General features: G+C 37.9%; 1 protein-coding gene across 1 annotated transcript in view; it reads left to right on the top strand.

Moving 5' to 3' along the window:
* The first annotated feature begins 4,034 nt into the window (after window positions 1-4,034).
* The window catches only part of LOC136858397 (uncharacterized), a 167,809-nt gene continuing 153,869 nt past the window's right edge, over window positions 4,035-17,974 (top strand). Inside the window, exons 1-2 of the mRNA XM_067137910.2 lie at window positions 4,035-4,101; window positions 4,415-4,588. Coding sequence (XP_066994011.2) covers window positions 4,050-4,101; window positions 4,415-4,588 — 226 coding nt within the window. The 5' untranslated portion in view covers window positions 4,035-4,049. The remainder of the gene's footprint in view (window positions 4,102-4,414; window positions 4,589-17,974) is intronic.

Consider the following 17,974-nt stretch of genomic DNA (forward strand, 5'->3'; position numbering starts at 1 on the left):
TAGCCTTTTCCGAAATGATTTCAAAGAAATTGGAAATTTATTGAACATCTCCCTTAGTAAGTTATTCCAATCCCTAACTCCCCCTCCTATAAATGAATATTTGCCCCAGTTTGTCCTCTTGAATTCCAACTTTATCTTCATATTGTGATCTTTCCTACTTTTATAAACGCCTTTCAAACTTATTCGTCTACTAATGTCATTCCACGCCATCTCTCCGCTGACAGTTCGGTACATACCACTTAGTCGAGCAGCTCTTCTTCTTTCTCTCAATTCTTCCCAACCCAAACATTGCAACATTTTTGTAACGCTACTCTTTTGTCGGAAATCACTCAGAACAAATCGAGCTGCTTTTCTTTGGATTTTTTCCAGTTCTTGAATCAGGTAATCCTGGTGAGGGTCCCATACACTGGAACCATACTCTAGTTGGGGTCTTACCAGAGACTTATATGCCCTCTACTTTACATCCTTACTAAAACCCCTAAACACCCTCATAACCATGTGCAGAGATCGGTACCCTTTATTTACAATCCCATTTATCTGATTACCCCAATGAAGATCTTTCCTTATATTAACACCTAGATACTTACAATGATCCCCAAAAGGAACTTTCACCCCATCAACGCAGTAATTAAAACTGAGAGGACTTTTCCTATTTGTGAAACTCACAACCTGACTTTTAAGCCCGTTTATCAACATACCATTGCCCGCTGTCCATCTCACAACATTTCGAGATCACGTTGCAGTTGCTCACAATCCTGTAACTTATTTATCACTCTATAGAGAATAACATCATCCGCAAAAAGCCTTACCTCAGATTCCACTCCTTTACTCATATCATTTATATATATAAGAAAACATAAAGGTCCGATAACACTGCCCTGAGGAACTCCCGTCTCAACTATTACAGGGTCAGACAAATCTTCACCTACTCTAACTCTCTGAGATCTATTTTCTAGAAATATAGCAACCCATTCAGTCACTGTTTTGTCTAGTTCAATTGCACTCATTTTTGCCAGTAGTCTCCCATGATCCACCCTATCAAATGCTTTAGACAGGTCAATCGCGATACAGTCCACTTGACCTCCAGAATCCAAGATATCTGCTATATCTTGCTGGAATCCTACAAGTTGAGCTTCAGTGGAATAATCTTTCCTAAAACCGAATTGCCTTCTATCGAACCAGTTATTAATTTCACAAACATGTCTAATATAATCAGAAAGAATGCCTTCCCAAAGCTTACATACAATGCATGTCAAACTTACTGGCCTGTAATTTTCAGCTTTATGTCTATCACCCTTTCCTTTTATACACAGGGGCTACTATAGCAACTCTCCATTCATCTGGTATAGCTCCTCCGACCAAACAATAATCAAATAAGTACTTCAGATATGGTACTATATCCCAACCCATTGCCTTTAGTATATCCCCAGAAATCTGATCAATTCCAGCCGCTTTTCTAGTTTTCAACTTTTGTATCTTATTGTAAATGTCATTGTTATCATATGTAAATTTTATTACTTCTTTGGCCTCAGTCTCCTCCTCTATCTCGACATTATCCTTGAAAACAACAATCTTTACATACTGCGGACTGAATACTTCTGCCTTTTGAAGATCTTCACATAAACACTCCTCTTGTTCATTAATTATTCCAGGAATGTCCTTGGAACCTGTTTCTTCCTTAAAATACCTATACATACCCTTCCATTTTTCACTAAAATTTGTATGACTGCCAATTATGCTTGCCATCATGTTATCCTTAGATGCCTTCTTTGCTAGATTCAATTTTCTAGTAAGTTCCTTCAATTTCTCCTTACTTCCACAGCCATTTCTAACTCTATTTCTTTCCAGTCTGCGCCTCCTTCTTAGTCTCTTTATTTCTCTATTATAATAAGGTGGGTCGTTACCATTCCTTACCTGCCTTAAAGGTACAAACCTGTTTTCGCATTCCTCAACAATTTCTTTAAACCCATCCCAGAGTCTGTTTACATTTTTATTTACCGTTTTCCACCGATCATAGTTACTTTTTAGAAACTGCCTCATGCCTGCTTTATCAGCTATATGGTGCTGCCTAACAGTCCTACTTTTAAGACCTTCCTTTCTATCACATTTATTTTTAACTACCACAAAAACAGCTTCATGATCACTAATACCATCTATTACTTCAGTTTCCCTAGAGAGCTCATCTGGTTTTATCAGCACCACATCCAGGATATTTTTCCCTCTGGTTGGTTCCATCACTTTCTGAATCAGCTGTTCTTCCCATATTAAATTATTTGCCATTTGTTGGTCATGCTTCCTGTCGTTCGCATTTCCTTCCCAATTGACATCTGGCAAATTCAGATCTCCCGCTACAATCACATTTCTTTCCATGTCGTTTCCCACATAGCTGACTATCCTATCAAATAATTCCGAATCCGCGTCAGTGCCACCCTTTTCCGATCTGTACACTCCAAATATATAAAGTTGCCTATTATTTTTAGAAATGAGCCTTACACCTAGAATTTCATGTGTCTCATCTTTAACTTTTTCGTAACTTACAAATTCTTCTTTCACCAGAATGAACACTCCCCCTCCCACCATTCCTATCCTATCTCTACGATACACACTCCAGTGCCGTGAGAAAATTTCTGCATCCATTATATCATTTCTCAGCCATGATTCAACTCCTATTACAATATCTGGTAAATATATATCTATTAAATTACTTAATTCTATTCCTTTCTTTACAATACTTCTACAGTTCAACACTAACAATTTTATGTCACCCCTACTTGATTTCCAGTTCCCTGTTCCCTTATCACCGCTCCCTAGGCCATCCTGTTTCCCTGAATGTACCTCCCTATTACCCTTCCAAACAAATTTCCTAACTTATATGTACCACTGCGGTTTAAATGAAGGCCATTTGAGCGCAGATCCCTATCTCCTACCCACCCATTAGGATCTAGAAATTTCACTTCCAGTTTCCCACATACCCACTCCATAGTCTCATTTAAATCCCCAATCACCCTCCAGTCAGTATCCCTCCTACACAGTATTCCACTAATAACAACCTCCGCTTTCTTAAACTTCACCCGTGCTGCATTTACCAGATACCACACATCTCCAACTATGTTGGTACTTATATCAGCTTGCCTTACGTTGATGGTACCAGCGTGAAACACTACCACCTTCTCCTTCCCCTCCTCCCTCTCTTCTACTTTCCTCAACATTGTGGACTGGGTAGTCATATCTATGCCTGATACATTTCTCTCATGATTCTTTTTTAGTTTCTCTGAATGCGTTTTAAGTTTCTTAATATATGACAGGAAATAATTAATTAACCAACTGAGGAGTTCATCTTCAGTACTAAAATATGCTTTTTTTTTGCTAGTGACTTTACATCGCACCGACACAGACAGGTATTATGGCGACGATGGGATAGGAAAGGCCTAGGAATTGGAAGGAAGCGGCCGTGGCCTTAATTAAGGTACAGCCCCAGCATTTGCCTGGTGTCAAAATGGGAAACCACGGAAAACCATCTTCAGGGCTGCCGACAGTGGGATTCGAACCCACTATCTTCCGGATGCAAGCTCACAGCCGCGCGCCCCTCACCGCACGACCATCTCGCCCGTTTAAAAGATGCTCTGTATAATGTTTCGAACATTGAACATTCACTGGAAACTTGTGAAATGAAATTCCACTACCTTTAATTTCTCGTGAATAAACCATGATTGGAACTGTGAATGCTTAACATCAGACAAACCGGAATACATAATACATTCACAACCAACTCAATTAATGAACACGTTTAAAGGCGCGAGTCTGGTAGACAGGTGGCAAGATAGCGATCCTAGCGGCCCGGCATTGACCTTCAGTGTAACCAGTTCCATAGCGTTTTACGGGTTCTATTTCCAGGCCTTGTGTTATAACGTAAGCAATGGTTGTATTTCTCGTAGGGAACGGTTGTAGTTGGATGTTGGGCTAATACAGTATTTGCTACTTATTCTCTTTGGTATTTGTGTTGGGTTTTGGTTATCACTTCTGTAAATCCGGTTCCGGTAAGTTTCATCATGGCGGCGGAGACAGGGGACGTTAGCAAGCCTCGAGTCATTATTTTGGGAGGTACATCAGTATTTTAATTAATTTTATTCATTGTTACCATAGTGGTGTGCCATATCCTCAGAAGTAACAGAGAACATTAGTAAATTATGAAATTTCCGAAAGTTTGGTGTGCTTACTTTGGCTATCATCCTAGTCTGTGAATGTGTATAGTAGTTAATATTTCAGTTCATGAAAGTTATTTGTGTTTTATTAATGTGCATTTATTTGAAAAAGCGTAACAGTCCGTAATGCCAATTTTTACTTGTCTTATTTGTATTATGCAATACTCTATGATTATTGGCTGTTACAGACGTGTGACTTGGTTGATTTACAGGTTGTGGTTTTATTGGAAGAAATCTTACGCAGTACCTCATTGAGAATAACCTTGCTGCGGAAGTCAGAATTGTAGACAAAGTTCCTCCGCAGACTGCGTGGCTGAATTCTAAACATCAAGAAATTTTCGGTAGTCCGAGAGTTAATTTCAGAAGTGCCAATCTGATAAATCCAGGTAATTTCATTCGCCATTTGTTCTCTGATGTTTTCATAACGATAGAATTTACAAATGTTAGAATACAATAGTGTCTAATTCATTTCTTGCCATATAAAAGAACTCTATTCTGCTGAAAGTAGTGTTCTTGGCGTGTCTGAAGGTGTTTTGAGAGATGCAAATCTTAGTATTCTCCTATTTGTCATGCTTAGGAATGGCACTTAATGAATAAAATTTTTCTTTTAATTTAATTTTTTGATTGTATTATAGTCACGTAGGGCAGTTGGTCACTTAGGTACACTTGACTAAACATCAGTAACCTACTGAAAAGGGTTATGTGAATGATGTTGATCCACGAATATCACTGTAATATTTGTCACAAATGGAAGATAATAATTGATTTTACTCAAATAAAGTCTCAAATCGGAGGTTGATTAAGAAATACTGCCGTAACTAGCAAGAAATATATATACCGTACGTATTTACTGGCTTTAAATAGGACTCCATTATGTTGCATTCCGCTGCTTGTGCCATCTTTTGTTTCTTCATGAGGTCCATGGCTGGCACCGATGAATGAGAGTGCTATGTCTGTGAATTTTTATTATCTTTGTCCATATGTCTTGCATTCCGCTGCTCGTGCCATTGTTTGTTTTTTCTTGAGGTCCAGGGCTGGCACCGATGAATGGGAGTGCGAGTATTTTGTTGAAAGAAGACTAGCATGATCCCTGGACTAATATGTATATATATTTTGAAAGGAAAATAGTATAATCCCTAGACCAATAAATCGTTTAATGAATCGGTTAGTGCACATGAAGTGACAGCCCATCAAATTACATTGAATGAGAAAAATCAATAAAACAACACCAAAGAACTTCGGTGAACAAAGACATCAACCACGACAGTGTTAGACAAACAAAACACTTACGGAAGCGCTGCGATGTAGCAGGAGTAGTAGTTGTAATGTAGTAAAGTATGTATTCTCTAAAATAAAATATTTGGCATTATTTCTTAATCACCCATCGATTTGAGACTTTATTTGAGTAAAAGCAATTACACTAGAGTCCCGTTAATCCGAAAGTCCGGTTAATCCGAACTGAAAAATTAATTAAAAATAAATATATCCTTATCGGAATGAAAGAACATGTTATAGAATGAAAATTTACTTGCATTTTATTAGTAATATTTTACTAGAATAACTCAATGGAAACATAATTACTCATCGTAAACCATCAATCACTGGTCGTTTATCTTTACAAAGTGTGTTAGTTTATTTTGCCGTAGTGATTGGAACCTACTCGAAGATGCAGTGTTAAGCCGGCGTCTCATAAACATCACATCAGTAACCGCTAAAGAATGGACATTTCAAATTACAGTATGTACTGTACTGTATTGTAGAAACTATTTCCTCAGATGGTTGAGGCGCTGACCTTCTGACCCCAACTTGGCAGGTTTTATCCTAGCTCAGTCCGGTGGTATTTGAAGGTGCTCAGATACGTCAGCCTCGTGTAAGTAGATTTACTGGCACGTAAAAGAACTCGTGCGGGAGAAAATCCCGGCACCTAGGAGTCTCCGTAAACCGTAAAAGTAGTTAGCGGGATGTAAAAACAATAAGATTATTATTAGAAAATATTTTTCGGTTAATCTGAAAATTTCTTAATCCGAACAGACTCCGGTACCAATTAGTTCGGATTAACGAGACTCTACTGTACTATCTTCCATTTATGACAAATATTACAGTGATATTTCGTGGATCAACATCATTCATGTAACCCTCAAAAGGAACATTTTATCAAAAGGAATAGCACACCGAGTATAGGCCTGTATAAAACATTTACAAATTTTATTCCATGATTTACTCCTTTTGCCAACATTTTTTGCATGATAGTGATCACAGAATTTATCACATAATTCACCTTCACAATTTCTGTCCAGATCATGATATATTTTTGCTTGCAGATCTTATGGTGAGCAAAGCAAGTCATGGTAAGCTCTTTTATTTTTAGTTCACGGGATTACTGATAGAAGCCTTGTTTACGATCTGCCAGCGATCTGCGAACTGTTGCCAACTGTTAAGGAAATGTGCAGCGGACTGTTGCAAAATTTGTTTTAGGTTACAACTACTAAATTACTTTTTTTCTTGCCGTGCAGGCAGTATGCGCTGCGGTGATAGTTAAGAGCCTCTCGAAGGGAGTGTGGCCCCTGAAGGGCGCCACTGTTCTCATGACAGAGCTTGGCTTGGATTTGGATATGTTCTTATTTTGTAGCCTATTTCAATCCACTGCTGGATATAGGCCTCTTCCATATGCTTCCATCGTCTTCGGTCTTCAGCCACTTGGAACCAGCGGGTTCCAGCCAACAGCTTTATGTCGTCGAGGACACCTACTAAATTACATATTTTTCTTGGTGTGTTTCTTTCTGTGTTTTTATTTTGCGCGGGTTGGTAACGGAACCAGCGAGTTACGAATTATGGGAATGACGTCATGTCGGCCAATGGCCATGCTCGTACCTGGCCAGCTAATGGTCGATGGCGTGTGAAAACTTTCGTTATGTTATAAAAGTAAACATACATTTTTGGGCAGGTTGGTGGGTCCCTGACATTGGTAATGAAGACATCTTTCTTCTAAAGGGATTTTAAGATACATTTCATATATATTTCTTCGCGAAGTTGTGTGTTATATACTGTAGTGCCTAGGGTAGGGCGCTACTGGGTAGGAGTAATCTAAGTTGTGCTTCTATGAAGAAAGGTTCTTGAGGAAGTTCGTATATACTAATCTGGACAGTGTATTCTTGACTAGGCACAGAGCTTTCTTGAGGTATCATGCTTTGATTATTTCAGTCATTGCAAGATCAGATTTCAATAAATGTTCCGACTTTTAGAAAAGGGGGAAGAAACTCAAGAAATGACATATTACTAGAAAATGAACCTTTGGAAAGTGTCAAAGTGTCAAAAAATTTAAATATCTTGGAATAACACTACAGATAACCACCAAATCTTTCAGCATTCATATCGAAGAAAGGACAACAGCCGCCATATGTGCAATTTATAATATTAAGAATTTAACATCCTTTGCACTAGTGACAGCTATGATACTTTTTGAAACTACAATAACGCCCAGTTATGTATGGGCTCACTTTCATTTGGGAGATTCTACCCATCTCTGATCTTTAGAATATGTCAGAACAAGATTCCTGAAAGGAGCGATTGGATCTGGAAAATTTGCACCGCACCAAACAGAATTCTTTCTGCCCTGACAAGAGAAATGTTCTTCCTAGAAGAATTAAGGATCAAACTACAACTATCTTCCACCGGACTGTACAATGAACTAATAGCAGAAGGAAAACGGAAAGCAGAGGAGATAGACTACAATTTCTTTGGGATGGACGCAATGATATACAGGGATTAAACCAAATACAAAGACATGCTATCATTGGGCTAGCGATACATGGGTTTCACCATAAACTACGTGTTAAAAAAAAGTGAGTTGGCAGTACCGGTACCAAAAGTTATGATCCAGATCTGCAAGTTCTTTGTATGAAGAGGAGCATCAGCAAACGTTTGGAGGGAACTTTGGAATTCTGCATATTGAGGTTAGTGCAAGTAAAAAAGGTAGAACTGGCGGTACTGAAAGTTATGATCCAGATCTGCAAGTCCTTTTTATGTAGGGGAGAAACAAACGTTGGGGGGAACCTTGGCGTTTTTATAAGGAGGTTAGTGCAAGGAAATAAGGTATTTTCACTTATGAATGTGGGCGGCAGGGTAGCAGAGGTTGTGGTATTCAATTTCTAATCACTAGGTTGCTTGCCAAAGGCCTGGCTTAAGTTCCAATCCTCTCCGATGTGCTTGTATAGAGTGAGGGCAGATGATGCTGTTGATGGTGAGTTGTCCATCGGATGGGGACGTAAAGCCTTGAGCAGACCTGTCGGTGCTATTCCACAGGAATAGGCTATGTCCAGGTTTTATCCTCTCCCTTCTTAACCCATACGCCTCACATTTAAATACCATAGGATTTCACTAAGAAATCACATTTAAATACCGCTCTATGGCCGTCGTCATCACACTATTATTTAGAAAATCATACAAAACCAACCAGTAAATATTCCTTTCTGAAAATTTACATGCATGACAAAGAAGTAATAAACTTACCAATGCCGCTAGTTTAGTACGTCTGCTGGGTGTGGTACACCTCAAAACATTCTTCTAAGTGAAGAGCTACGCCACACTTTTTGCACTGCCAGCAACTTTCGCTTCTTTTACCCCGGCTGTAGCACACAACACACCTTCTTGTGACTTTTGATTTCTTCTCTGTAGGGGGAATACGCGTGGGAAAGTGGGCCCATGATTTAGCTTGTAATCTGGTTGGGGTGGTGCTCGCTGAAGGTCGACCTCGAACCGAGTACTCCGGCAACTGAACAGTAGCTGCTGCGCAATGCTAGTTTGGAAGTCCGTGTAGCTCGTCTTTCTGTTAGCAGCGATCTTGTGATATACAGTGAAGGAATTGAAAATACACATATCTAGGAGGTAAAAGAATATTTTCCTATATCCTTTCACTGTGCGTTGCATGACGGGGAACAGAGCTGTAACCTGATCCTGAAGGTCAACACCATCCATCCCCTTCTGGTATTCAAGGCCACACTTGGGCTTTATCACTTCTTCCCTCGGGGTTTGTCCTCTCTTTCGTCTGAGTTTGCCTGTTCCTGTCATGTCAGCTGATTTGTGTTTAGTGGTGAGAAAGCAAACATCCTTGTTATCTTTCCACTCCACACACAACATACTGTTGGCAACCCACGTCTCATACTCTCCACGTTTTAGTTTCTTCTTACTGATATCGCGAGGCATGTCTTTTCGGTTCTGTCTAACAGTTCCAATTACATTCATCTGCTTGTTGTGTAGCCCTTTGAATAAATCTGGGGAAGAATACCAGTTATCTAAAAACAATGTATGTCCTCGGCCTAAGAAGGGTTCACACATGTTGAGCACAACGTTTGTACTTGCTGGCAGATTTGGATCCGTTACATCATCACCTATATAAATTTTGAAAGATAGACAGTAACCAGAACTTGATTCACAAATTTTGTAAATTTTTATTCCAAACCTAGAACGTTTAGACCTATTACACTGGACATATGAAAGGCGACTTCTGAATTTCATTAGACTTTCATCTAGAGCAATGTCTTGTGAAGATAAATATAATTCTGAAAATTTGGAGCAGAAATGTTGTATTATAGGCCTAATCTTTCTTAGTTTGTCACTACTACCAACTTGTTTGTCAACAAAATGTAAAAATCGTAAATTATAATAAATCTTCCCCTGCTCATGGTTTCACGAAGAATAGGAGTGTTTATACACCTGTTTTTACTCCAGTATAACTGTATTCTTGACTTTCGCACCTGTGACATTAGTATAACTAACGCAAAATATGCCCTAATTTCGTCGGGTGTAGTCTCAAACCATTTGTCATCGTCTTTTAACTTTTTTCTGTCAGGATTGCTCAACTGTTTTGCTGCATACGAATTTGTCTCGACAGATATTTTGTCAAACAAAGGGTTCATGTATTCACAAAAAACTGAGAGTTCAGATAGTGGCTGCGTATCAAACTTTTTCAATAAATTTTCACTAACCCCACTGTATTCACTAAACTTATGTACAACAGGTTTATTGTCACTTTTTGTCCAGTTCCAGTCAGTCAAGTTAGTCTGTGCCGAGGTACGAGCTCGTTTCGAAAGACTCGGCACACCGTCGTTATTTGCTTCACTTTCTGTGTCATCAGAACTATTATACGCATCGCTAGTACTCGAACTAAGGACTTCAAGGTCTATTTCGTCGTCACAAACATCACTGCCTTCAATATCACTCTCTAAAACACTATTAGCTTCCGCATTCCTTCTTCATCAACATCAGCACATTTGCTTGATGCCATGATGGCAACTGACAAGAGCGAAATTATGTGAAAAAAAGATTCTCTTATCTCTTGTTCCGGAAGTGTGCGAGAACCTGGTGAAAGGGAAAAAACCGAAGCCACATGTGTAAACTTCAGCTCAGAATGCATACAAGTGGCATCTGTGGGTTACTGACTGAACTATATGGATTGATGTACAGCTGTGCATCGCCGCGAGCAGAGCTCGTCATTTCATTCATATGCCACGAATAACTATGACGAGCTAGGGTCATCAAATGATGCGATTGGGTTAATATCATGTATCGCGTTATTCATTTGATCTCATTAACTCCTCTGATGAGCTTGATGTCAAGAAGGGTGTCCGGTCGTCGAAACTTGCTACAAAGATTCATCTCCCTTCATACCTGCCTCTGTAGAGAAACGGGACAAGGGTTAGACATACATATATACTACCTAGATATATTTCTTTTTATGTGATTCTCCGTTAAGGGAACCTGAAACTGACCCCATATCTCAGGTGTAGGTAGCCGATATAAACCATAACCTAAAGCTGATATACGGTGTGTATTTTTAAAACTTCTTATCACACCTGTCTGTCAGTGGTATAAAATGGCCCTTCAACAAAGTAAAATTCTAAAGTACCCACAGTCATCTAAGGCTGCTGTATTGTGTGAGGTATACCCAGGAATGCCAGTAAATATTGCAGCTTCAGAATATGTGGTGCCAAAAACTACACTTCTGTACAAGGCTAGTGGGAAGTAACCTACTTACAGTGTACATCATCATCTTCATTTCCCCTTATCCAGCTCCTGCCAGGTCGGGGTGTTGATGGTGCTTCTCCACCATTGTCTCTCCTTCCACCATTCCTCTTCTGTAATTGTATTCCATTCCAGTCTTCTATTTTCTTATACTGTTTACTGTTCTTGACAGAGTCTACCCGTCTTTCCCTCGATCTTAACTTTCAACACTTAATTTATTTTGGTAACCTTCCCTCCTCCATCCTCATAACATGTCCATACCATCTCAATTTATTCTTCGCCATCCTATCTCTCACTTTTTCTACCCCCTATTTCTTTTCTGACCTCAACATTTCTTACTCTGTCTCTCCTTGTCTTCCCTACCATACTCCTCAGGAACTTCAATTCACTGGCCTGAATTTTACTCTCATCCCTTGCTGTCATTGTCCAAGTTGCTGGTGCGTACGTTAATATAGCAGTATAATACATCTTGTACATTATCTCTTTAAATTTCACAGGAACTTCTCTGTTCCACACCAAGTTCCTTACATTCTGGTAGAACGTATTTCCTACTTGTATCCTTGTGCTGATCTCCTTATCCAACCTTGCATTATTTCACCTCTCAAATATTTAAAGCATTCGACAACCTCAAGATTTTGTTCCCTGATACTAACGATTCTTTTTCCACCTCTTTTTCCTCTTGTGATCACCACTGTTTTGCTCTTTTCCACTCTGATTTTCGTACCATATTTCTCAGTATCTTCATTTAAAGCCTTTAGTTGGATTTGCACTTCTGTATTGTTGACTCACCAGATCACTATATCATCTGCAAACAACTATATTTTCTTCCCCTCTACATATTGCCTTTGTTTTTTTTAGAATTTCATCCATAACCATTATAAATACACTTTCCTGTGTTAGTCCAGTTTGGTTTCTAAACCAGTTTGTTTTCCCCACTGGAGTGTGGACACAACTAGAACAGTTTTAATACATTGCTATTCCAGATGTGCCAACTTTCCCAATTTAAGTGGGAGACTCCTGATTTTTCATCGTTCTTCCCAATCTCCAAATCGCCTGGACTGATTGCCTAATTTTCAGAGCAGTTCCAATAATATTCGTATTATAAACTTCCACACGTTTCCTCGTTCTATCGATATATCGTTGACTATGACTGGTCGATCGTAGTTCTAATAATCACAACCGGACGGCAGTACGGGGCACGGTGGCCAGCCGTGTGCTCCTCTTGGTATGTACTCCATCATGAGAAAACTGTTGAAGATAATTTAATGAAAATTGGTATGTAAAGCTGGGCAATAAATCACTACAATCTAGGCTCTAAATAATTTTATTACCGCTGAGTGAAATGGTAATTTAGGGCAGGCCTAAAATTTAATTCTCAAATATTTGTTATTTGTGGTCCTACCGATAAATAGTACATGACTAAAGTTATATAGAATGAAATTTCCTATCATTTATGTCTTATACATTTTTACCGTACGAATTATGATAACAGAGAGATTCGTGAATTTGTATTTTTGTTGCCAAGTCCATATTAATGCCGAACCATGAGATAATGGGTAAACAGAATTTGATGAAAATCGGTATATAGAGTCGGGGAATAAGAAAGTACAGTCTAGGCTATACATAATTTTATTCACCCTAGATCAAATGGTAAGAAAGTACAGTCTAGGCTATACATAATTTTATTCACCCTAGATCAAATGGTAATTTACGGGAAGGTGCCTAAAATGTAATTTTTAAATACCTGTGTTATTGTTCCTATCAAAAAGTACTATGTAACAAATTTACAGAGAATACAATTTCTGATCATTTAGTTTTATTAATTTTTACCGTACGACTATGGTAAGAGTGGTATTTCGGAGTCGGAAGGAAACTAAATCTGAAGGTCTACAATATCGAAAAGAGTGGTATTTCAGAATCAGAAGGAAACTAAATCTGAAGGTCTGCAGTATTGAAAGTCCAGTCCGGCTCCATGGCTAAATGGTTAGCGTACTGCCCTTTGGTCACAGGGGTCCCAGGTTCGATTCCCGGCAGGGTCTGGAATTTTAACCATCATTGGTTAATTTTGCTGGCAACAGGGCCGGGTGTACGTGTTGTCTTCATCATTTTATCATCATCACAATGTGTAGGTCTCCTTTAGGCATCAAATCAAAAGGTCTGCACCTGGCAAGCCAAACATGTCCTCGGACATTCCCGGCACTAAAAGCCGTACTCTTTTTCATTTTGTCGAAAGCTCATAAAATTGATCAACAATAACATTACGTTGATCATTGTTTGTTATGATGTTCTTTGTCTTTTCTGCTGCCACTTATCTTCGATAGATGGGGTTACTGCTGCGTACCGAGTATAACAGCCTGCTTGAATATTGGTGGGAAGTAGCTGGGGAGTTAGATAACTTTTTCTTTAGCATGTGATTCCTCTGGTTCATACATTTTCTGATACTGCTGGTATGTAATACACTGGTTCATCACAGTATTCCAGCTATTTGATTCGTACACTGAGGCACTGATTGGAATGAGCAGTATGCACAGTTAACGGAATAATAGCATAAATTGGCAGTGTAGTACTGTTCATTAAAAGAGAGAAAATGTGTGGTTTTTCATTAAATCGCAACATTCCTACTGACGTCATTGTAATGACCTGTGTTGGTTTCACTTGGGAAAACCAGTCTTTCTGAGGTTGTGAAAAGGCAGGAAGAGAGTGAGTTTCTGCCATTATAATGGAAATTCTCCAACTTGATTGTAACTGATGGTAGGCAAGAGGGCCTACCATTGCAATGGAAATTCCCTAACCTGCGCCCTTACTGCGTCCAATAACGGCGTATTAAAATTCTCCGACTACTCAGATGATCTTAGGGTATATTTATAGTAAGTATTTGTTTAACGTGGGTCCTGAAGAGTGGTGCAGTTGCTCCTAAAAATCGTGACCTATTATTTCCTCAGATGGACGTCTCCACCCTACGCACCTGATTTAATGATTTGGAAAGACAAGAATCGCGTCACGTTTACCAATACACTATTCTACAATTCCTACCTATGAATAATTGCACTACACATAGGTAATCTTAACTATATGGTTTTATTTATTTACATTTTAGGACCTTCATTGGACCACTCTAGCCAACTTTATACAAATAATTTTTTAGTTTCCTGTCAGCCCAGTACTTCTTCATTCTCTCTGATATCTTATCCTTCTTTGTTCATTGGAAATCACCCTTCCTATTGTCTGTTTGTTGATTCTGATTTGCAGTCTGGTTTGTTTGTCTGTGAGTTTCTTGATTTTGTCGGTTTTGTTTCTTGTCCACTGTAATTTGTAGTTCATCCATATCTTCCTTGATTTCTGTAATCCACTTAATGTTGCACTTCCTATTCCATAATTTTTCTGTTATTCTCCTGATGATCCTGTTCTCTGGTGTCCTGATTAGATGTCCAAAAAATGAAATGCATTTCTTCCTGATTTAGCTCGTTACTGGTTCTATTTCCTTGTAGATTGTTTCATTAGAAGCTACTCTCTAGTGTCCATCTTTTTGGTATGATTTGTTGATGCATGTTCTAATGATTCTTCTCTCTATCTTGAGTATTTTGTCTACTTGTGCAGTGTTAATTGTTTTGAAGATGGTTTTGCTTGCGTATGTTATTTCTGGTTGAAAGACTGTTTTGTAATGTTTTAATTTTGTTGCTATTGACAGGCCTTTTTTATTGTAGGTCTTCTAGGTGACATATTGTGCTTTGGTCAGTTTATTTATTCTGTTATGCCATGCTGGCTTTTCATTGAGGTTATATGTTATGATTTCTCACAGATATTTAAATTTATCTACAATTTTGATTTCTTGGTTTCCTATGGCAATTTTGTTTGAGTGGTGGGTCAGTAAACATGATTGCTGTCTTTTCAAAAGATATTCCAAGACCAATTTTCTGTGCTATTTCCTGTAGTGATATAACTTGTCTGGTTTCCTGAATATTGTTGGACAAGAGAGCAAGGTCATCGGCAAAACCTAGGCAATTTATGTTTTCTTTGGGTCTTCCAATTCGGATGTTCTTTGGGTTACTCTTGTACCATTCCCTCATCATATATTCCAAGGCACATTTAAACAGCAGTGGTGACAAGCAATCTCCTTGTCTTAAGCCTGTTTTTATGATGAATGGCTCAGAGAATTCCCCTCTGAACTTGAGTTCAATCAGTTTGATTAATTTTGGATGGGCCCAAAATTTCTTAATATATTCAACATTGAAGGTCTATGGATACAGTCGTAAGCTTTTTTAAAGTCAATGAAGGTTATTGCAAGAGGTTTGTTTTGCTTCTTGTAATATGCTATGGCTAATTTTAAAGTGATGATTTGTTCTGCACAGCTTCTCCAAGGTCTGAAGCCTCCTTGGTATTCACCTAATTCTTCCTCTAGTTGCTCTCTGATCCTCCTGTATTGGATTCTGGAGAAAATCTTGTATGTGCAGTCTAAGAGAGAGATACCTCTGTAATTATCTGGATTGCTTTTATCTATATGGTTTATGAAACAATAATAAAGTTTAGGAAAGAGAAAAAAATAGAATAATGTTTTGTTTCTTAATTCAAAAAATCCAAATAAATTACATGGGAGTATTTCTATTTACAGCTCTGGTTTCCAATCTTGATCACCTCTTTCTTGATATGAGCTAATCTTGTATTACAACTTCTCATTCTGACAGCTGAACTCTTTTATTCAAAATGTCCACAGACATGATGATATCTGATGAAATAATCTTAATTACCATTATTTACTGTTTTTCAACATTTAAAATTATTTCTGACCACTAAATTGTTCTCCTAACGTGGTTATTTATTCGTATTACCTTTGAATGATATGCTAAGTTTTCTAGTTCCCCCCAGGCAAAATTCTGTCATCTACTGGCCTAACCATACTGCATTTAAATATTTCAATCATATATCATAACCTCCGAAAATGAACATCTATAACTGAATTCTAATTATATCCTTTCTTAATTACAACTCTCATTTAAGAATACATGCTCTACTATCAATGTAATTACATTCTCCTCTTAAATGTATTAACTTCTTTCGATTCATTGGACAGCTTGATCATAACTATGGATATCAATATTGTTCGTTTCAACATCATACTCTGCATATTACTTTATGAAATGCATGTATGAGATGTTTATTAAGGGTAACTCCTAACATAATTGCTTTATTTTCAAACATATGGTTATAGTGAGATCTGCTTGGCTTCAGATTCACTAGTCTTGGTTAGATATTTCTACATTATCTTTATTTACTCCCTCGATGAGATTTCTTTTCATGACAGTACTTCCTGTACAAGATCCAGTTATAAATTACATATATTTCACATTTATTCTATCTCTTCTATGCCTTCATATAAATTTCCTTCGACGATTTCTTATTTCTTTCAATATAACACGTAGCTCATTTAATTCGATCATAATACCTTCCTAACGTAGCCATTCCTCTTAAATATCATAATCTCATCTCGTAGATACATTTCCCACGACATATTTTTATTCAACTAAAACTATCTTCACTTCACTGGATCACATATTACTTCCCTATGATGATATCTAACCTCCTAGTATACTATGATACTTCTTCCTGTTTCTGTATTGACAAGAAATAACACATCTGCTGCATATCCCTACCTAACCATATCACGACGATTTTCAACATAACCGTTAGGTTACTTGATCCATTCGTGATATCCACTTCACAACATATAATCTTTCTTTGTAGTAGTTAACTCTACTCATTCCTGATATCAATAGCAAGATTACCATAGTTATTGCATCATATTCTCATTTATACACACTGTCAATTATTTCAATCAATGTATATCGAACCTAACATATTTTAATCAGGAGAGCTAGATTTTGAGGTTACACTTCCCTGATTATATTATTATAGGTACATACCTTAGGCCATTTTCCGAGCATTATTTTGTATGAATTTAATTAAGAACTGTAATTTAGGAAAACTTAGCTTATCATTCTCCGGTTCAGGACGATTCCTCAGCCATCCAATCTAAGGCTGCTGCCCTTGGGCAATTGGAAACCATAGATCAGCTGGTCTCTCGTTCCACATCAAGTAGTTTGGATCCTCCGTGTCACATTCATCTCCAAGACTGCCCACTGCAGATCTAGTTGTACATCATGTCGATCTTCATGCTTCAGCTTAGCTTTATAAGTTAAAAACATTTTCCCATATTGAACTGAGATTCACAATTAGAATTACAGGAAGGTTCAACCTTTTCAATACAAAATGTGTTGTACAGGGTGTTCACAACATATGATTTATTATATTATTAGTACCGGTTTCGACGCTTAATGCGTCATCATCAGCTAAAAAATCACAAGTGGGCAAAGTACATATCACAAAAGTTGTATAAATAATTCTTACATGGCAAAATACAAATGATGGACTGCTTTTCTCCTAAAAGGATAAAAGAAAAATGAGTAAAATTTGATGATATAATGTGACACATAAAAGCGTTATAGTCTAATAAAATAGGTGAGTATTGTGCAATAAAATTGGTCTGATGATTGAACATAAAAATCTGAATGTGATAATAAAACGATGTAGTAAAATTGTCCACTCTTCTGTTGTTGTTCAATGGAGACACGTAAGTCCGGGTCCGATGTTATGTAAGGTTGGCAAGACCATCAAAAGGTTTTTGTCTAAGGTCAGGACACCTGATGTTAAGCGATTGAATAAGGTTGATCTTTAAAGTTGTCTCAGCTCAACAAGGG

The sequence above is a fragment of the Anabrus simplex genome, chromosome 1 (genome assembly GCF_040414725.1).
Source record: "Anabrus simplex isolate iqAnaSimp1 chromosome 1, ASM4041472v1, whole genome shotgun sequence".
Taxonomy (NCBI): Eukaryota; Metazoa; Arthropoda; class Insecta; order Orthoptera; family Tettigoniidae; genus Anabrus; species Anabrus simplex.